Below are 21,456 nucleotides of genomic sequence, written 5' to 3'. Positions count from 1 at the left end.
AGGGGGACTGCTTGCCTCAGTCTAAGGACAGTGATGGACAAGACAAACCCAGAAGATATTTCAGAGAAAAGATAACAACAGCATTCCACACCTGGGGCCAGAAAAGGATGGTGCTGGCCTGGGGCGGGGCTGCCCTCCTAAGATCAGGAGCTGAGTGAATGGAGAGGGAAGAGTACCAGCTGGTGTGCTGCTGGCTCTTTGCTGAGTTCCCCCTCAGTGTGTGTGAAACTGGCTCAGCCCTCCTGGCTGGCACGGGGCCATGGAAACCCCAAATGAAGCAGTTAACTCTGAAAAGGTTGCTGCCTCTTCCCATTCCTTGAGAGATGCATCCAGGGCCACACTCGGAGGCCACTTTTCACAAGGTGAGGCGGAGCTTGTATAAAAGGAAACACTGCTTTTCCCTCCCAAATTTAACACCTACGTTTTCAACTTCCAACATTCACAGCCAACCTTTCTATACCTGCTCTGCCTCAGAGCCCTGGCAGTCCCTGGACACGTGTTATGGAAGGAACACTGTCTCCCCCACATGCTCACATGACCCAAATCCCTGTAAGTCTCTGTTGTGCCAAGCTCCGTGTCCTAAGCCTCCTCCTATTACCCGACACCTAGCCTGCCATCATTGTGCTAAGCTTCCCTCCCCTGCTTCTCTCTTTGTACTCTGCCTGGTTCTCACACTCCCACCCACCTAGACGGTGAGTCCAGGCCCATCCTGCCCTGCCCCCCAACTTCTTCTTCTTATTCTTTTTTTGAGACGGTGTCTTGCTGTGTCACCCAGGCTGGAGTGCAGTGGCGTGATCACGGCTCACTGCAGCCTAAATCTCCTGGGTTCAAGGGATTCGCCCACCTCAGCCTCCCGAGTAGCTGGGACTACAGGCGTGTGCTACCATGCCCAGCTAACCCCACTCCTTCTTAATCAGATTGTCTTGCATACTTGTTTATTGTTCCTCTCCTTCATTAGAATGTAGGTTCCAAGAATGCTGGCACTTTCTCTGTCTCTGTCACCTCTGACTCCTCAGAGGTGAGGAGCACAATGGATGACACATCCTTGTTAAAACAATAGCCAGATGAATGAGCCATGTTTATGTTAAAGGAATTACAAGGAGCATTTTTCTGCCCAGATTTGAAACACACATTCATTGCATTTTTAAAAAAAGTTTCTGTTTCTTTACTTGATCAACTGTGTCAACTGTGTTATGCCTGGGGGCTGTTTCTATTTCTGTGTGTGTGTGTGTGTGTGTGTGTGTGTGTGTCTTTGTGAAACAGCACACATTATTGGGAAGCAGACTGCTGCACAGTGACCAACAGATGAAGGCCACCCAATGGGCACTTACACATTGTACTCCAAAAGACACACAATGTTTTGCTAATAAAAATCAACAGGAACAGGGATTCCTCTGGGCAACTCCCCCAGCCTCATTCCATTCAGGGATAGAGAAATCTCCCAACCATTTTTCTGATGACAGCTGTGGTTCACTAGAGATAGAGCCCCTCAGGGGTGCCTTCCTGTTTCTTATAAAGAACATTTTCTTTAGATTCTTTGAAGTCTTCATTTGTTACTTTCATTCGACATTCTCTTAAGGCCATCAGACCAGGTTCTGTCCAGATTGCCTTGATGTCAGCACCAGAGAGGTCATTTTTAGCCATAAGCAAGTCGTCCAGGGTTACATTATCAACCAGTGTCATCCTGCTTGTGTGAATCTGAAAGATATGCTTCTTAGTCTTTTTAATCAGGCAGGTGGAATTCAATCTTTCTGTCACTGAGGACTGGTCTGATAAGTGCTGGATCCAAATCTTCTATTTGGTTTGTGGCCATCACTTCCACATCTCCCCTAGAATCAAATCCATCCAACTGGTTCAACAGTTCCAACATTGTTCACTGAATTTCTCTCTCACCACCAAAATCTGAATCCTATCTTTTTGTCCCAACGGCATCAATTTCATCAATAAACATGATGGGCTGTGCATGCTCTTTAGCAACTCAAAATAATTCCTGTATGAGTTTGGGCCCGTTACTTTTTCTGAGTAAGTTCAGAGCCAACCACTCTCAAGAAAGTGGCTGAGGTTTGGTTTGCTACTGCTTTGGCTAACAATGGTTTACCTGTGACAGGTAGACCAATAGAGAATGACCCCCTTAGGAGGCTTTATACTCATCTCTTCATAATATTCAGAGTGGGTGAGAGAGGCTCCACAGATTCCTTAATTTCCTGAATTTGGTTGTACAACCCCCTAATACCGGCATAGGTCTCCTGGGGGGCCTTTTCCACCCTCATCACTGTGACCAGGGGATCCGTGACTTCCGTCAGCACCTCTGTCATGGCATGCACCTTGTGATTGAGCAGGACTGAGGAGCCAGGTGCCAGCAGATCCTTGTCTACAAATGAAAGAATGCTGACATAGTGTTCTGAGCCCACAGATGCAGACACAATGCATTGATGATCTCTTCCACGGTTCCTACTGACATAGGGGTCTCCCTCAGATAATCCACTTTTGATCTTTCCTCTTCTTACTTTTCTTCTAATAGTTTCATTAGTACCTGATTTCTAATGAATTCTTCCTCCGTGAAAAGATAGTCTTTAATTCTAACTTCAGTCGTTTTAACCGGCACTGGGTGTGAGGTGTCACCAGTGGCAGTTTGCTGGCAGCGTCTGGTCCCCTTGTTATCTTCTTCTTTTTCCCCACTCTGTTTGGTACAGGGGGTTCATATTTCTTTTTCTTGTCCTTGTCATCCTTCTTGCCACCTCCAGGACCATGACCACCACTCTGACTTTGACCCATCTTGCCTTGGCCACTTGAGCTGCTGCTGCCGCCAGAACTTTTTTTTTTATTTTTTGTGAGACGGAGTTTTGCTCTTGTTGCCCAGGCTGGAGTGCAATGGCACGATCTCGGCTCACCGCAACCTCCGCCTCCTGGGTTCAAGTGATTCTTCTGCCTCAGCCTTGTGAGTAGCTGGGATTACAGGGGCCTACCACCACCATGCCCAGCTATTTTTTGTATTTTTAGTAGAGATGGGGTTTCACCATGTTGACTAGGCTGGTCTGGAACTCCTGACCTCAGGTGATCCTCCCACCTCAGTCTCCCAAAGTGCTGGATTACAGTTGTGAGCCACCACGCCTGGCCTCTATTTCTACTGATTGTTTTTCTCTTCTTATGGCCGATATGTTCCTGCTTCTCTGCATGCCTGATTACTTTGTATTGGATATCAGACATTGTGGATTCTATATTGTTGGATGCTGGTTTCTTTTTGGTTTTTTTGTATTCCTTTAGCTATTTTTGAGCTTTGTTTGGGACTCAGTGAAGTTACCTGGGAACTTACTGGAAACCATTTGCCTCCTTTGAGGCCGGCTTTTTAAACTTTGTTAGGTGGGACCAGAGCAATCTATTATCTCGGACTAATTTGGCCCCACTTCTGAGGCAGTACCTTCTGTGTTTCTATACAACGACCGTTTTGAGGGGAGGTTTCTCCACTCTGGCTATTGGGAACAGGAACTCTCCCTAACCCAGTGTTATCTCAGGACCTGCTCCTTCCTGGCCGTTCTTTCTCTTGCCTTGGGTAATTTCCTCACATGCATATGTAGATCAGCTGAAGACTCAAGAGTAACCCTCTGAAGATCTCCAGAGCATGCTCGCTTTCTTTCTCTCTCTCTCTCTCTTTCATCACTGGGACTCTGCCTTGCAAATATAAGCCACTTTATCCTCCCTGGATTCCCAGCTCCATTTCCTCAACTCAGGGAAACCACTGGGCTCTCCCTGGTTCCCCCTTCCTGGGCTGCAGCCTGAAAACTCACTGTAGGGAGTAAGTTGGAGGAATCACAGGGCTCCCCTCACTTGTTTCTCTTCCCTTGGGGATTCAATAATACCCTATACTGCCTGTTATCCAATGGCTGAAAACCACTGGTTTCTATAGAAGATTTCGTCTCGTTTTTAGTCATTTAAAGCAGGAGGGTAAATCAGGTCCTTGTTGCTTTATCATGGCTACTGTAGGTGGCAGTCCCACTTTTCCACATACAGGATGCTCTCAGTGCCTTTCCACAGGCTGCATGGAGAGACAATGAACTCTGGACTGAGAAATCCCAGATCTAGTCATGTACTGCCTCTGGGTTCCAATTTCTGTGCCAGTCTGCTATTGCTATAATTAATGCTATATAACAAACCACCCCAAACCTCAGTGATTTCCAAGCATCACTTACTCTCATGCGAATAGGTCTTTGGGTGAGCCATAGTTCAGCTGATCTGGGCTGGGCTTGCCTGGGAAGCTCTGCTCCAGGATGTTGACTGGGCTCAAGTCTGCTGTCTGGATGTTCCAGGCTGAAGGGGCAGCAGCTACCTAGGGCATGTTCATCCCAAGAGAGATCACTGGAGCAAGAGGCAAGCCCAACCAGCCGAGCACAATTCAAGCCTCTGCCTGCATCATGTTTGCCATCACATTACTCAAAGTGGGCCATGACAAAGCTTTGGATGTATGATTCTATACAGGCGGTGGAGATTTAAAACAACTTCTCAGTATACCGCAGTTTCTCTATCTTCTTTCTAAAAATCCTTTTTAGCAAGATCTGAGCAAGTTACATTTTAACCTCTCTCCTCCCACCTCCCTCCAGCCCACTTCCTGTCAAGGGATTGATAGAGCCAGTTGAATTCTAGCAGAGACTGGGCTGGAGTCACTGGCTATGCTGCTTTCCAGAAAACATTTTGGAAAACTTCACATTTTGGCTTAGAGTGAACTCAGATACTTCTTGTCATCCATGGCTCCACTGAGCCCAGGTGGATTGCTGGAAAGTCTTTTCAAACAATGCATTGATTTCTCCCATATTCAGAGGCCAGTGAACTTTGGCGAAGGTGCACTGCTGTCAAGCATGAGTCCATACCAGAGGCTGGGCTTCCATTGGGAGGGGACGTTCGGAGCAAGAGGCTCCTGGGCCAGTTGCTGCACACACTTTGCATATGGTCTGGACACCAGTGGCCCCAGATCCCAGGCTGTGTGTTTTTCTGTCTTCTTCATTTCCTTTCCTATCTTAAGAGATTGCCCCAGGAGGCTGGTTCACACCCCGCATGGGCTATGCCACACCTCTCGGTCAATAAGGTCTTTGGATCCAGGAGATGATGTCTCAGTGGGAGATCTAATGTTAAAAGACTGGCATGGTGCTGTGGCTCATGTCTGCAATCCCAGCACTTTGGGAGGCCAAGGCGGGAGCGTCGCTTGAGGCCAGGAATTTGAGACCAGCCTGAGCCACATAGTGAGACCCTGTCTCTATGAAAAAATTAAAAATGAGCTAGGTGTGGTGGTGCATGCCTGTAGTCCTAGCTACTTTGAAGGCCAAGGTGAGAGGATCACGTGAGCCCAGGAGTTGTAGGCTACAGTGAGCTATGGTTGCGCCACTGCACCCCAACCTGTGTGACACAGCGAGATCCCCATCTCAAAATAAATAAAAGAAAATAAAAACGTCAGTAGACGCTACCCAGCTCTAGAGGGCTGAAGGCACTAAGGCATGCCAGGAACACTACTGCTGCTACAGTAGCCATGCCATCTTCAGGGCTCCTGAGAGAGAGAGTATGTGTGTGTGCATTTACATGTGTGTCCCACGGACTCCTGGGGAAGCTTCTAGAATCAGAATTTGGTCTTCCTTGGGTTCTAAAGACTTTACAGAGGGCTACATTCCATTGAACTGTGAGGGCCAGGAGTGGACTAGAGATGGGGGCCCCTCCCCCAGTAGGATTCAATTAAAACCCCAGGGGAAGTCAGAGTGACTTCCTGAGAAACACATCTGGGTTCTGGCTCATCCACTCATGGACTGTTTACTGGCTGTCCACTCATGAACTGAGACTGTTTGCTGAACAGCGACTCTGTGCTTGAGACACAGCAATGAGCAAGACAAACAGGTCTCTGTTGCATTGGAGCTCTTAGGATTATGGAGGGTTGCCTATTTTGTATTACAAAAATAGGCAAGTTTGGAAGGATAAAATGTCAGATAGTGATGGAGAAAAAAATGGTAATGAGATAGGGGGTATATAGGGGGTGATTTGAGACAGAGTGGTCAGGGGAAGCCCTCTGAAGAGGGGACATTTGTCACTAACTAGCATAGAATAGCAAGCTGAGTCTCCCCTTCACTCTAGTCTTCTTTATTTTTTGAGACGGAGTTTTGTTCTTCTTGCCCAGAATGGAGTGCAATGGTGTGATCTCAGCTCACTGCAGCCTCTACCTCCCGGGTTCAAGCCATTCTCCTGCCTCAGCCTCCCGAGTAGCTGGGATTACAGGCATGTGCCACCACGCCAAGCTAATTTTGTATTTTTATTAGAAATGGTGTTTCTTCATTTTGGTCAGGCTGGTCTCGAACTCCTGACCTCAGGTGATCCGTCTGCCTTGGCCTCCCAAAGTGCTGTGATTACAGGTGTGAGCCACCACACCCAGCCGCTCTAGTCTTCTAATTACATAAACTAGAGGTGTGTATTAGAGGAGATTGATGGGCCTGCCTAGCTTAGAAATGTAAAGGTTTTATTTTCTCCTGCATGATCCTTTTACCCAGTCCTAAAAAAGGAAAAAGAAAATCAAGCCCATTATACTATATTACCTCTCTGCTCCCCATCCAGGGTCACTAGGTCCTATATTTATAGGACAGAGATACAGGAGCAGTGGACAAGCACTTTTATTCAGCTAGCTTCATTTCCAGGTGCCACCCCTGCTCACTCTCCGCTGCCTCTCCCTGGCTGCAGCTGGGTTGCAACCCCCTGACCCAGGAGGCAGTTCTTCAAGAAACTCCTTGGGGCCGCCCACCTTCCCTTGGCTCTGTCATGGAGAGGGCCCGGGGAGACAAGACCCCCAGGCATCGACGTTTTTCCCTGTGGAAGCGGGGAGTGTCTGCCTAAATCCTGTGAGGTCTCAAGTGGCGGGGTAAAGGCTGCAAGGCCCAAGTTACCCACGGTGCCCTCTCTCAAGCTCTCAGCAGAGCCCTCAGGAGCTGTCCACTGTTCTTTGGGTGCTATGATGTCCTTAGACTCTGCAGGGCAGGTGGCTTCCTGGAGATACAGCTGTTCAGGCACTGCCTCCAGGTTATCCTGGCCAAGAGGCTGATGGTGGAAGATGTGGTCTGGGAGATCAGGACTGGCCTTCAAGATACCCCACATTTCACTGCCTTGCCTGTGGCTCGGACATCCTGCCTGGGCCTGTCACGGCCATTTCTGGGCTTTCAAACCAGAGCATGGGCCAAGGGAGAGGGCTGGCAATCACTAAACATAACCGATTATTATTCCCCCCGACCTTCCACCAGGGTGAGCTTCCCCTGACATCATATTACGACAGTGCTATTTCACATTCTCAAAAGTTTATAATGACCTACATGTAACATCACTACAACAGTGAGCTGAAGCCCTCACGTTGCCCCTAGCACTCTGGCATTGCCCGGCCCTGCCAGCAGCTCCAGCGACCACAGGAAGGATGTCATGGTCAGCCCCAGCCCTCCAGGACAGCATCCTTAAAGAAACACAGCCCGCTCCATGGGAACCCAAGTCACTAGTTGCTCCCAGCAGCTCATAGGTCACTTCTGAAGCCAGAGCAAGTGAGGGGTGCTGCCTTCATCTGTACTTCATTCTTGCATGGCTGGATACTTCCTGGAAATTCAATTGCTTCCCAAACCTGAAAGGGAGACAGGATGCTTTGGGTTAGGCTGTGCATGCTGACTCTGACTTTTCCCAGGAATGAATGGGGATGAAGGGAGGCCACCAGCCACTTCCTCTGGATCTTGGGCACTGCCTCTGTCTTGCCTCCCAGGAGCTGCATTTACACCCCAGTCTCTGGGGGAAGAGGCCCCTTTGCCCTTTGTAGAAGTTCCACCTCTCTGAGCTAAGACTGACGCCTGTTTTCCTACCACACAGTTTTCTTTCTTTCTTTTTTTTTTTTTTTTGCCTTTTTCTTTTCTTTTCTTTTCTTTTTGAGATGGAGTCTCCATCTGTTGCCCAGGCTAGAATGCAGTGGCACAATCTCAGCTCATTGCAACTTCCACCTCCTGGGTTCAAGTGATTCTCCTGCATCAGCCTCCCAAGTATCTGGAATTACAGGCACCTGACACCATGTCTGGCTAATTTTTGTATTTTTGGCAGAGATGGGGTTTCACCATGTTGGCCAGGCTGGTCTCAAACTCCTGAGCTCAAGTGATCCAACCACCTTGGCCTCCTAAAGTGCTGGGATTACACCACCATACCCAGTCAACCCCACATCCTACCTAATCCTTGGCCCATGCTCGGAGAGATTTTCTCCTTGCTTTTTGCTCCAGATATTAATATATTTCAGGATGGCTCCTCCTGACCACGTGGCCCCCATCTTGTCACCTCCATTGCTGGGCATAAAGAAGGTTCTCTGAATTGAGAACCAGGGTCCATGAGTTTTAGCCAGGACAGTCCCCAAATCACGGTGTGACTTTGGACAAGTCACGTCAGTTCTCTGGGCCTCACACTTCTCCTTGCTAGAGCAGATGGGATACCTAGAAAAAGCAAGCTGGCTTCTTGATTCGCAAAGTGCTGTCCATGGACCAGCAGTGCTAGTATTTCCAGGAAGCTTAAGAAACGCAGAGTCTAAGGCATGCTCCACCCTGGACTTACAGGATCTGAATCTATATTTTGACAAAACCTGTCGATTCATTAGCACATTAAAGTGTGAGAAGAACTGGTAAGACTGATAGGCAGTTATTTTGCTTAAAGTTTGGCTAATTTAATAAGAGCTAGAGAGAATTTCTGAGATTCTTGGATGAAGTAATGCAATGTTAAAAAAATTACAGTGGACAGAGAGACTGAGAGGTGAGACTGGTCAGGGAACGGGTGAGCAGGCAGCTGCAGCCATCCAGGTGTGGCCACAGGAACCTGGTAGTGGGAGAAGAGTGTGGGCTTGGTTGGCTTGATATTGTGGAGGAAGATTGCATAATTCTTGGTGACACACTGAATGTCGAGTTCGTGCAGAGGAAGAAATTGGAAATAATTCAAGGCTGTGAGCCCTTGGCCCTTCAGTTCTAATTCTGTATGCAAGACCTCTGGCTGACCTTGTTCTTTTTTTGCTTTTTTTTTTTTTTTTTGATGGAGTTTTGCTCTGTCTCCCAGGCTGCAGTGCAGTGGTGAGATCTCAGCTCACTGCTCCCTCCAACTTCTGGGTTCAAGCTATTCTCCTGCCTCATCCTCCAGAGTAGCTGGGATTACAGGAGCTCACCACCATGTCTGGCTAATTTTTTTTTTTTTTTTTTTAATAGAGATGGAGTTTCACCATGTTAACCAGGCTGGTCTTGAACTCCTGACCTCAAGTGATTCGCCTGCCTTGGCCTCCCAAAGTACTGGGATTATAGGCATGAGCCACGATGCCCAGCAGACCTTGCTGTTTAATTAAACAAATGTGATCCTTATTTTTAAGACATTCTGACTTGTCTGAATTGAATCTTAGAACAAGAAGTAAGAAGACAAGGTACACCAGAGCCTATGATGGAGTCCAGTCACTCTGGACTCGTGGCTCCCATCTCTGCTACACAATGGAAATCCCTGGACACTCTCTAGAAATCCTGGTGCCCAGACCACAGCTCAGAACCATTAAGTCAGGATCGCTGGGGTGGGTCCAGGTGATTCTGATGCATGGCCAGGGCTGAAACTTGCTGCTTTTGTCTCTCTAGTACAAGAACAGGCAGGGCAAGAGCTGGGGGCCTGTGGACATGTGGCTGCTGATGAGCTCTGGGGTCTGAGGTTTCTGCTGCATTGCTGACATGCAGCCTGGGCCAGGATTGTGAACGCTGCTGGTGGTGAGGAGCACGGAGTCTCAGCCATCTCCCACCCAGAATGGTCTCTGAGCTCCTCACACACTTGCATGCAGTAATGATGCGGGTGGGTAGGGTGGGGCCTAGGAAGAAACGCTACAGAATAGGGCTGAGAGAGCGCTCTGCTCCAAGACATAGCTCCTCATACACACAGACCTCAACACAAAAGGCACCATTTCCAGCTCATTCACTTATGACCCCAGTTAAGTGATGAAGCTCTGTCTATACTGGGATTTTGATTACCGTGGGCTCCCAGAATGGAAGGCATGGTACAGATATACCATTAAAAAAAAATCACCCCTCATGGTGTTGGGCCAGCTCTCACCACAGAGGCTAATTCCCTGCTAATAATCCCTTGGTGCCTGGGCATGGATGAGGGGCTTTAATGGATATTATCTGGGGAAGGATCAAGCCTGGGCAAGGGTGGAGTCTGTACATGACAGACAGTGAGAGGGAGGCTCGGGGAGGTGACCTGCCCAGTCACACAGAACTGAGACTGCCTTGGAATTCTGGCCTTTTCCCTCCCAGTTCAGGGGTCTTTCTCTTTCCCCGGGAGGGCTTCTGAACACAGAAGAGAGCTGGAGGGTTTCTCCGAGTGGAGCTGGAGGGGCTGGGAGAGGCAGGACCTCTTCCTAACACCTCTTGGAGAAGACAGACTCATGGCTATGAGGGTCACACCAAGGTTCCTTTCCGGATGGAAATACTTCCAAACTCAGGGATTAAGCAAGATTAAAAACAAAAAGGCCCTCTAGAAAGGGGATAACTTTATTTCTTTAGACGTAAAAACTGTCCTTGGCAGTTGGAAACGGCAGAGTTGACTCCATGGATGACTGATGCCCCTTACGGGGGTTATATACCTGTTCACACATGCCCCTGGCAAGGATTTAAACGTTCCATGCTGTTCCACAAACCCTAAATCAAGTAGATTCATCCTGGCCCCTGGTGAAGTCTAAGAGGTGGCGAGGCTTATGTTAAATTGCCCTCTCTGGGCTCCTGCTCCCGAGCCGACAGCCACAAATTCCCCTTAATGAGCACTCCTGAAGAAGCCAAGGCAACGCTGTGCGCTAAATTAAGATTCGAGAGCCCAGGCAGGGAAAGGGAGGTGTTTGCTTTGGCTGAGAAGGTGCCTGGGCCCCAGCCTGCGTGTTTGCCTGGGTGGCCTGATAAGTGTGCTGTGTATTAAGTGCTGCGTGGTGGGACCAGAACCATCTGCTGTATGTCCCGAGAGGTCACACCTGCTGGTCTTTTTGGACCTGGTGGCAGAGGGACCCTGAGTCAACCTGTCTTTGGCTTCCTTTGTGGCCCCGTGGTCACTGAAAAGCCAGAGTTAATATTCTTCCTCTCAGAATAAAAATGGAGCTTGGAAGTTTCGTTTGCTTTGATGAATTACTTCCAGGCTGCTGTTTGTTTGGAGAACGAAGCTCCCTGGCTGCAGGGCGGTTAGAGGCTGTGGTCACTGTCCTCCTGTCAATGCTGGTTCCTGTTCCTGAGGCTGAGAGAACTCCTGACAGCAGAGTGGGCATATCTTGGTTGTTGCAGCTTTTCAAGACAGTTTGGCCCAGTGGGGAGGCAGCGGAAAACCTCGGTTACGCTGGCTCTGCCATTTATCAGCTGTGTAACCTTGGGCAAGTGATTCAACCTCTGCGTGCCTCAGTTTCCTCACCTGTCACCAGGGGGATCGTAATCATCTCGGCTCTGCATGCCTTATAGGAGTGCTGAGAGCATCAAAGGAACTAATAGAAATGAAAGCATTTATAACTAGTAATTTGTCATACATATTTTAATAAAAGTGTCCTTTTATTAAAATTAAAAAGTGCCCTTCAATCCAGCTCTCTGCACTGCCTGGGATGGTGTTAGCAGGAGAACGCCACTCTGACAGGGACCTGGCCTTCTCCCTCTTCTGTTCGGAGAGCATTGGATGATCACAGCTCTCTTACACGCACAAAAGCTTAGCAAACTGAACTTAAAGACATTGCTTACTTGTAGGCTTTTTGAGGGGAGGAATGATGGTTGGTTTCTATGGATTTGTTATGGGGAAAGGGATACCCAGCTCCAAAGGATATCCTGTGTATCTAAGCCCTCCTCCACTTATGCCCCGGCACCGTCCCCGCTACCTTCTCAAGGAAGTTTTTCCTGCAGCTCTGCCCCTCTCTCCCACCGCAGCATCAATTTCCCTCTCTCTGTATGTTTCAGCACGTGAGCGTGTCTTAACAGGACCCTTGTAGAACACACAAAGCATCCCTTGGGCTTCTGCTTCCCTTAGCTCCTGTCACAGCTCAACCCCCTGGAGGAGATGTGTCTGCTTACTGCCTCAGCTTCTTTCCCTTCCATCCTCTTCCCAGCCACTCCATCCCCTGCCTAAATGGTGCTTGTCTGTGGCCACCCTGACATGCAAAATGGCTAGCGGTCAGCATTCCATCCTGCCACACTCAGCCTCTCAGCAGTATTGGACTCTACTGGCCTGTCTCTCCCTGGAGCTTGTGCTTCTCCAGCTTGTGCCTGAGGCCATACCCACTCATCTGCTGTTCCTTCTCGTGCCCTGGTGGTGCCTTCTTAGCATCTCAGCTTCCTCTCTCTTTCTGAAACAGTTGGAGAGCCCCAGGGGGCTGTTCTCAGCAACTGGAATACCCCCATCTTTGCTCTTCAGAGGACCTTGCACTCTGTCCTGTGCTTTAGACACCATCCAGACATGACGACTTGTGTATTTCTTTTTCTAGCTCAGACTTTCTCTCTGGGCTCCACTCACGCTCAGCTGTCCACTCAACACCTCCTCTTGGATGTCGGATGTCATCTGAAACTTCAAATGGGGCAACCAGAACTCTCCATCCCTCCAGCTCCTTGCCTCTGACAGCCAGGCCACCCTGCCTTTCTCATTACAGTAAATGGCACTGCCATTCTCTTAGCTGCTCAGATCAAAAGCCCGGCCGGTGCGCTGACTCTCCTCCTCCTCTTGCATCTCACATTCAGTCTGCTGGTGAGTCCAAGCCACTCTCATCCCTTGCTGGCACTTTCATGGCAGCCTGGTAACTTGTCTGCTCTTGGCCTCTACACTCTACACTACATATGACAAAGTCAGCTTTTTAAAGCATCAATCACATCGTATCACTCCATGGTTAAAATTCTTCAGTGGGTTTTCACCGTACCCAGAATAAAATCCAAATCTCGTTCCCTTCTGCATAAGACTGGCGTGACTTGGCCTTTGTGACTTTGGCTCTTGCTTCCTGCCCTCCAGCCGCTCTGGCCTCCTTCCCACCCCGTGGCCAAACAAAGCTCCTTCCCCTTGAGGCTTTTTGCTTTCTGCTCTGTCTGCTAGGACTGTGCATTCCCAGAACGTGGCGTGGCTGCTCTATTCTCATGATGCAGCTGTCAATTTAAAGTTCTTTTCTCCAGAGAGGCCTCCCCCACCTACCCAGCTAAAAGCAGTGTTCCCAGTTACTGTCTACATTACATAGTTTAGCTATTTCATAGCACTGATTAGCCCCTCACATGATCTTATTCGTTGATGCATTCATTGTCTGTCTCCTTCCTCTCCCCAGAATGTCAGTTTCTCATGTGCTGGGCTACACCTTGTTCTCTGCTGCAGCCCCAGCACGAGCAGTAGTGCCTGGCCTAAGAAGGCACCCGACACATACAGTGTTTGCTTACCGATCAGCTGTTCGTTTCTGTTCAGTGCCTGATACATTTCATCAGCGTATTTGGGGCATAGATGGGGCTTTGGAGATCACCAAATTCAGTTTTCTTCTTTAGACAAGGAAATGAGATGAGAGAGAGTCAAGCTATCACAGCAGAGCGGGGCTATTGCAAGCCTAAGAAAGGACCTGACAGTAGCGCTGAGGCTGACAGTCCTGGTGGGGGAGAGAGGACAGTGAGAAGCTGGCGGCCTAGCGAAGCGAGGACAGCAGGACCAAGGATGGCTTTCAGTGGCAGCACTCCATCCATGCACAAGCCTCTTCTTGCCCAAACAGCATACAGTTGGTGGAGAAGCTGAGTGCAGGCCCCACAGGGCAGGCATCAGTCATTACACATACATCCAATCTGCTGGACCATACCATCATGGAGGGGCGCCTTTCTGGCAATGTGAAGGCAACGTTAAGCCTGCCTAATAGCCTTTGAGTTATCGGGAGGAGGCTGAGACAAAACACAGGCCTGCGTAAGGGGCCCTGGGGCTTGTCCTGTGGTGTGTAGGGGATGGAAGGCAGAAAGAGAAAAGGCCCATCCACAGCAGATGGGAGACGGGCAGCTGCCAAGAGGATGGGCCGGGGTGGGGGCAGTGATGAGGCCGGGAAGGGCCTTCTCTTCCTATAGTCTGACACACCACACATACCTCCTCTGTGATTATTATGGCGTCTTCAGGTCTGGGCCTTCAAGTGGTGTTTACGCTCACAGCTCTTGGGCAAGAACACACTCTGATAGGGAAGTGAGACTTTAAGCTAGGGGTTCAGCAAGTTACCCAACCATCACTCAGCCCCTTCCTGTTTGTAGAAGGCTGAGCAGAGGAGACAGCTGGCTTTGGGGACAGAGAACAAAGGAGCTGAAGATCTGGAAGAGAGAGAAAGAGAGAGCATGCGAGCTCTGCAGAGAGGGGCAGGAGCACCTGGGCCACCCACTCCCTTGGGCCTGTCTTGGTGTTTCTGATGCTGCCCCCTGGGGCTTTCTCAAGAAGGAATCAGAGGCCGGGCACATGTGAGTGACTGGTAGCCAGTACTGTGGCTTCAGGAACATTCAGGAAACTCCCTGCTTCCTTCCACCTCACTGTGTGCTTCCCACAAGTGTTGGTGACCTGCGGCCCTGGAGGAGCCACCGAAGGAGGTGCACTTACATTTCTTCTGCAGAATTCTCTGTCTGGCCTTGATGAAGGCCAGGATGTCCGAGTCTGTCTGGCTGTCTCCGGTGAGAGGGATGGACGACACTGGCCTCTCAGGGATGCTGGGGGCAACCACACATCACATTTTACTACACCTTACAACCGGACTCAGCTCTTACCTTTCCAAAATGCTTTCCGATTTCTGGTGACTGATCTCACCCAGAAAGCTGCATGACACAGCTGGGCTGCTTCTCACTCACTCCTGCCTTCTCTGTGTGGCAGCCACACTAAGCCTCTTGTCATGCAAATTGGGTCAGGTCACTGCCTGCCATAGACCCTGATACGGTGTGGCTGTGTCCTCACCCAGATCTCATCTTGAATTATAGCTCCCATAATTTCCACGTGTTGTGGGAGGGACCCGGTGGGAGGTAATTACATCGTGGAGACGGTTTCCCCCATACCATTTCAGTGGTTGACTAAGTCTCACGAGATCTGGTGGTTTCCTAAGAGGTTTCCCCTTTCACTTCGCTTTCATTCTCTCTTGCCTGCCACCATGTAAGATGTGCCTTTTGCCATGATTGTGAGGCCTCCCCAGCCACATGAACTGTGAGTCCATTAAACCTCTTTCTCTTTATAAATTACCAGTCTTGGGTATCAGACTGGCGATTTATCAGCAGTGTGAAAACAGACTAATATAGACTCTGCAGTGGCTTTTCATCACTCATGGAATAAAGCTCAAACTCCGTCCCATGACCTACCAGGCTGTGTGTGATATGACCCCGGGTCAGTAGCTCCAGCTGCCCCCTCCTCTTTCAGTGACTTGCACTTACCAAGTCACTTCCAGCCTCAGGGCCTTTGCTGTGATGCTTCTTCTCCCTGGACTGCCCTCCCCACCAACCATCACATGGTGGCTGGGCTTTCTCTCACTGCCTTCTCCACCCCCTCACCACCACCCCTTCTGTCCTCCCATCCCTGATTTACCCAAACCAGCCCCCCTTGACCTGGGGCCCATCAGCTTCTGCACCCAGCTTAGATGTCATATCCTTCACAGTCTCCTCAGAGCACCCAGCACCCCCATTCCCTATGTGGCTTAGCTACTTGCCTCAAGGCAGAGATTACTATTCTCCTGTCTCTCCTTAAAAACAGAACCATATTTAGCTGTTGCCACAACTAAAAAGACTACTTTTCCCAGCCTCCTTTGCCATGATGTGTGGTCAGGTGACCAGGTGCTGGCCAATGAGATTTGTAAGTAGAAATGTTGTGTTGGAATCTCCTTAGAAAGGGAGGGCTGTGTGTGCCCTCCCATCCCCTTTTCAATTCAGCTTCTTCATATAGCATTCCCCTTCAGCAAACTCAGGGCAGCACACTTGCCTGGCCTTGCCAACCTTCCATCCATCGTCACCCCTGTGCCTCTGCACAGCAGGAGGCAGTAGCCACTTCCTTAGAAGGCAGTGAGGACGGGATGTGACAAGGGACTGGCCATTCCCACAGGTAGTTCTGGGTGTTGGCTTTCCAACTGCAGCCAGCTGGAAGCACTAAAGCAGAGTCCAGGCAGGCAAGGCAGTGGCTGTGCTGGTGAAGGAGGCTGAGCAGCCACTCTAGTCAGAGGATACAAACGCCCATGTGCTGATCAACTCTGCTAAGCCTGGAAGCAAATGCTGCCAGGCCTTGAGGCCAGGCTTGTCAGCTTCGTGTTCTGCTCTGTGGTAGGGCTGCCCTGGGCTGGCTCTTTCCCTTTCTGGCTGCCAGGTACATCTATTCACAAGGAGATATGAAGCAACTCTGTCCACACAGGGCCCTGGTGACTGTGGGAGAAAACCTCCCAGCTTTGATGGTCTGTGTGAGAGATTCCAGGGGATTCCCAGGGGACCAGGACAGAGACCAGACCTGGGCTCTGTCTGTGTGGCTACTGGACAAGGGGCATCTTTGGAAAGTAGACTGGAGGTGGAGGCCCACTCTGCCCACTGCAAGGGCTGTCACAGGCGTAACAGAAGGCCACAGACCTGTCTTCCAGAGGGGTGCTGGTGCTGCTCTGTTTCTGGCTGTGTGGACTGGAGCAAGGCGAGGGCAGGATTTTCCTGGCATTCACATCACTGCAAAACACAAACCAACAGAAGCAATGGGGGCAGGTTTACAGAAGAGAAATTCAGGGTTTATATCTAGGAGCTGTTATGGACTGAACGTGTCCTCTCAAAATCCATGCATTGACACCTAATCCCCAAGGTGATGGCATCGGGCAGTGGGGCCTTTGGGAGGTGATTAGATTTAGATGAGGTCCTGAAGATGGGGCCCCCGTACTGGGATTAGTGTCCTTATAGCTTATAGGTGTAAGAAGAGGATGAGAAACTATAGTCCATTCTCTCTCTCTCTCTCTCTCTCTCTCTCTCTCTCTCTGTCTGCCATGCAAGCACACAGCAAGAAGGAAATGCCTGCAAGCAAGGAAGGAAGCCCGCAGCAGGAACTGAATCTGCTGTGTTAAGGACTGGAGCTTTGTGTCCCTAAAAGTTCATGTGTTGAACCTAATCTTCAATGTAATGGTAGTGGTAGAGGTGGAGCCTTTGGGAGGTGATTAGGTCATGAGGGCCGAACGCCCATAAATGGGATTACAGTCCTTATAAAAGAGACACTGGAGAGCTCCCTTGCCTCTTCCACCATGTGAGGATGCATTGAGAAGACAGTTGTCTATGAACGAGGAAGGGGGGGTCCTCACTAGGCATCGAATCTACCAGCACCTTGACCTTGGACTTCCCAGCCTCCAGAACTGTGAAAAATAAACGTTTGTTATTTGAGCCACTCAAAATACTATAGCATTTTGTTATAGCAGACTGAGCAGGCTAAGACAAGAGCTAAGAGTCCTGTCTTGGATGGTTTACACAGTAATTTTCATTGTTAGAGCATGCATGTGTTGGCTCTAGAAGGTGAACAACAAACAGTGGTCACAACTGTCATTGATAGACATGCCAGGCTCCATGAAAGTGTTCTGCAAACATCATGGCAATTAGTCCTCTCAATGACCTAAGAGGTGGATGTCATCATCTCCATCTTATAGGTGAGAAAACTGAAGCTTAGAGAGGTTAAAGAAATTCTAAAAGTTATCCAGCTGGTAAGTAGCAGAATCTGCAGCTATTCCGGACTCTTTGATGCTTCAGAACCTGTGCTCTCAGCCACAGTGCTTTCTAACTGGGCTTGACTCTGTGGGATTCTGGGAAACACATACTGGCCTACCCCTGACCATGCTGCCTGCCACTGGGTGCCACTCGTACTCCCTGAGTGAGGAGTCAGATCCGACAGCTCACCAGATGCAGCTGTGCCCGCTCATCGAGGCTGCTGACATGTGTGCCTTGCCTCAGATTCCTGGCCAAGTGCAGTGGAACCCAGAAGCCTCTCTTGGGAGGTGAAGAGGCACGTGGACATGGCTGGTGGGAGGCCAGGGTACTCCACATGCCTGTGGTGACGAGGTCTCTACCCTAAGTTGTAAGTGCTCAGTGCTGTAAGGAGATCTTCCTTGTTTCCTGCCTGGAGACAATATCAGAGCTGGAAGAGGCCTAAGAAGTCACCTGGTTACGACCCTCTTTTTTTTTTTTTTTTTGAGATGGAGTTTCAATCTTGTTGCCCAGGCTGGAGTGCAATGGTGCGATCTGGGCTCACCGCAACCTCCGCCTCCCAGGTTCAAGCGATTCTCCTGCCTCAGCCTCCTGAGTAGCTGGGATTACAGGCGTGCGCCGCCACGCCCGGCTAATTTTGTATTTTTAGTAGAGACAGGGTTTCTCCATGTTGGTCAAGCTAGTCTGCCCAGCTTGGCCTCCCAAAGTGCTGGAATTACAGGCATGATTCCCGTACCCGGCCTCAACCCTCCTTTTACACTCCGGAGACTCCTGGGCTGAGAGGCAGGCTAGCGTTAGAGACAGATGATCTGGCTCCACTAAGTCTGCATCTTCTGTCCAAGGCACTCCACCCACCAGACAACTGCGGGTCTCACTCATGAGTATGGCCCCTTCCCCAGCTCTAGCCTCCACCTTCCCATCTCAGCCAATGGCAGGGCTTCTTCCACGAGTCATGACGGTGGTCAAACAAACAGGAAAAGACATCAGAGCCTGGAGTAGCCCCCCTCAACTCCCAATGTCTGTTTCCTAGCAGTGGAGAGACTCTCCTTGAGGTGCCCTCCACGGTGGGAGAGCAGAGATCTTTGTGCTGGGTCTGACGAGAACTGCTGTAGGACCAGAGGTAGCCACAAGGTGGCAGGGTCTGCACACGTTTCTTTGGAGAACACTGACCGATTCTCAAGGCTCCTGCTGAGTGGTTCCTGGTGCAGCCTGGAGAAGGGAAGGAGAGAGGGCTTTCCATTCTGCAAGTGGTTTCCTTACAACAGGTCAAGGTCAGTTTGGAAGCTGTAGCAAGTGTGCAAGACCAAGTCACTGGCACAAAAATGGCTCATTCCTCAATGGCTTCCCAGTGGAGCCTTGGCTCAGTTTCCAGGGAGAGGTCACAGGTGCCAAACCGTTGAAAGTTGGGAGGGGGTGGAAGAGGATGGGAGAGGTGGATGGGGCAGGGTAGAAGGGCACGATCACATCGTGGCCGATGGGGGCATCCAGTACCCTTTGCAGTGGCCTGGCTGTCCCGCCTGTCCCCTCAACAGCTCATGCAGGAGGACAGTGCAATGGAAGGCTGGGGGCTCCCGAGGGAAATGAGTCCTCAAGTCCCTAAGCTGCTCAAACGTCCTGTCCCTGGGTGCCACAGCTTGGTTTCTGTAATTCTGGGGATGGTGCCATAAATGACCTCTGCCCTCTCCCTTTGCCCATCCCAAGGCCCTCAGCCTTTGACATTGAGTTCATTTCTCATGTTGATGTCCCTCTGGAGAGAGAACATGCCAGCCATCAGAATGAATTATCTTTCTTAATAAGGATTAATAAGCCACATTAATAATAATTAGGCTCCTGGGTTGCCAGTCAGTGTTTAGTGGAATCAGCTTCCAGGACCTGAGCATCCCTGGGGAAGGGATGAATCAGGTTTCTTTCAGAACGTGATGAGCAGAGGACCAGTGCCCCACCCCCAGTTCCCCACCTGCAGCAATTCCACAAGAGCAGCCACTCAGGAGCTCAGGCAGCAACAGCCGCTGGGCCCTCACTCTCTCATACCAGCAGCTCTGACCCGGCACTAGAACATTTATCTGCTCACAGAGGGATGGTGTCGGAGGGACCTTTGCACATCTTACAGATGAGTCAATAAAATTCCAAAGCTGGGAGCTGGCTTGCCCAAGGGTGTGCTGCTTGGAAGGGCCATGACTTGGATTCACGTGATTCAAATCTCAATGGAGGGAGATTTGGAGGTGGTCAATAATGATGTGACACACACCTTTCAAGTCCAAGGTTCTCGACTGCAGGGTTAAGGGTATCTAGGCAAGCGCATTCAGGGATCATCTGAAGTTGGAATACTTAAGGAATGTCCAGGAATGACCAAGGCCCAGACAAGGTGGAAGGAGCACTATTCTGATGGGTGGCATAGCAAACAGTCCCTGGGAGGCTTTGCCCAGGGGCTACTCCTTACACCTATTCCACCATGGATTCTCTTGGGGATGTCGACAGATAAAGGCTGGCAGCGGCATGGGTGAACGAACAAGCAGTAGAGAGGCAGTCCTGGCTGAAAGGGAGCACGACAAAGGGAAATAAGCAGAGAAGAGGAAGAAAAAGAGGCAGGAATAGAGAGAAGCAGAGCCAACGGTGGAGGGCCGGATGGGAGAAGAGGGGAGTGGAGGAGGGAAGGAGGCAGGAAGTGGGTGGAAGGAAGGCAGGCACCACCATGGAGTGTGACGGTCTGGGTTTAGTCGTGGTTCTTTATGTTATTCACTACAGCTAAAGCATCTTATTCCCTTTCGGGGCTTCGGCGTCCTCATTTACAGAATGGAGAGACTGAACTCAGGGCTTCTCAGCTGAAATGCTGATGGCCAGTAACAGGGAATTCTGGGTTTCCAGACTTTAGAAGGTTGTCCTTTTAGGAAAACACAGTTTTGCCCCTTAAAAATCCTGGCCTCTTGGGAAAATCAGACAATGTGGATACATTGGAAGAGCGGATACCCCGGGCAGGAGGATCTGGTGGTGGGAAGCGCATAAAGAAAGCACTTTGTACAAAATATTACAAAATGTGGGCTGGGTGCCAGCTCCTGCTAGATAACATAATGGACATGTGCCCCTAAAAGGCAGTCATGAATCCTAAACAAAAGTGCTGTGAGGAGTGAGGGGAGCTCACGACTCTGACAGGCCTGGGTTTGAGTCCACCACCGATGAACTGCTGACCCTGGGCCAGCTACTTAGTCTTTCTGAGCCTGCGTTTTTTTCACCTATAAGGTGGGAGACAATGATAGCATGCACACGGCTCGTGCGTTTTGCACCTGGCCCATGAGGGCCCTCTACAGAGGCTAGGGGATATTATTAAAGCCAATGCTGTCTCCTTTGGGAACGTAAGAGTGCCAACGGCGAATCCTCCATGTGGGATGTTCACAGAGAATGTCTGAGATGCCGTGAGGACCTGAGAAAGGGTTCCCTACCTGCCTCACCCTAGCAGGGTTTTGTGGGCCCTTTTCCACCAGCATCTAAAGCAAAGGGCAAGGATGTCTTTGTCAGAGGCAGAGCCCCTAGAGCTCCTACTTTCCAATCTCTGGCAGGGTTACTTTTCCTCTCATCTGCCTAGCGTGACTGTCCCATCCACAAATCCTGGCACTCCAGCTACTGTTGGAGGAGGAAATATGGGGGAGCCAGCCACTCGAGTTGAGGTGTCTTAACAGACACCGTTCCGGACACTCAATGATCTCTGCTGAGGAATCAGAGCAACCAACCACAGCAACCAACAGTGTCTCTCTGTTGCCCAGGCTGGAGTGAATGG

General features: G+C 50.1%; 1 protein-coding gene and 1 pseudogene across 2 annotated transcripts in view; both read right to left on the bottom strand.

Moving 5' to 3' along the window:
* Positions 1 to 1,211: 1,211 nt before the first annotated feature.
* Positions 1,212 to 2,812, bottom strand: LOC110567141 (26S proteasome regulatory subunit 4-like; annotated as a pseudogene).
* Positions 2,813 to 6,971: 4,159 nt separating this feature from the next.
* Positions 6,972 to 21,456, bottom strand: part of KIF6 (kinesin family member 6) — a 383,773-nt gene continuing 369,288 nt past the window's right edge. Inside the window, exons 20-23 of one of the 2 annotated variants that reach the window (XM_064360441.1) lie at positions 17,291 to 17,341; positions 16,584 to 16,673; positions 14,596 to 14,702; positions 6,972 to 7,624 (exon numbers count right to left, since the gene is read on the bottom strand). In XM_064360441.1, coding sequence (XP_064216511.1) covers positions 7,608 to 7,624; positions 14,596 to 14,702; positions 16,584 to 16,673; positions 17,291 to 17,341 — 265 coding nt within the window. In that variant the 3' untranslated portion in view covers positions 6,972 to 7,607. Of the gene's footprint in view, positions 7,625 to 13,518; positions 14,316 to 14,595; positions 14,703 to 16,583; positions 16,674 to 17,290; positions 17,342 to 21,456 lie in introns of those variants that run through there. The other variant, XM_021665512.2, reaches the window with a different exon arrangement.

Source organism: Aotus nancymaae, unplaced genomic scaffold (genome assembly GCF_030222135.1).
Source record: "Aotus nancymaae isolate 86718 unplaced genomic scaffold, 86718_ANA_hifiasm-v0.15.2.pri h1tg000040l, whole genome shotgun sequence".
NCBI classification, from domain to species: Eukaryota; Metazoa; Chordata; class Mammalia; order Primates; family Aotidae; genus Aotus; species Aotus nancymaae.
The sequence above is the reverse complement of the archived record's forward strand: the minus strand, read 5'-3'. Positions and strand labels throughout refer to the sequence as shown.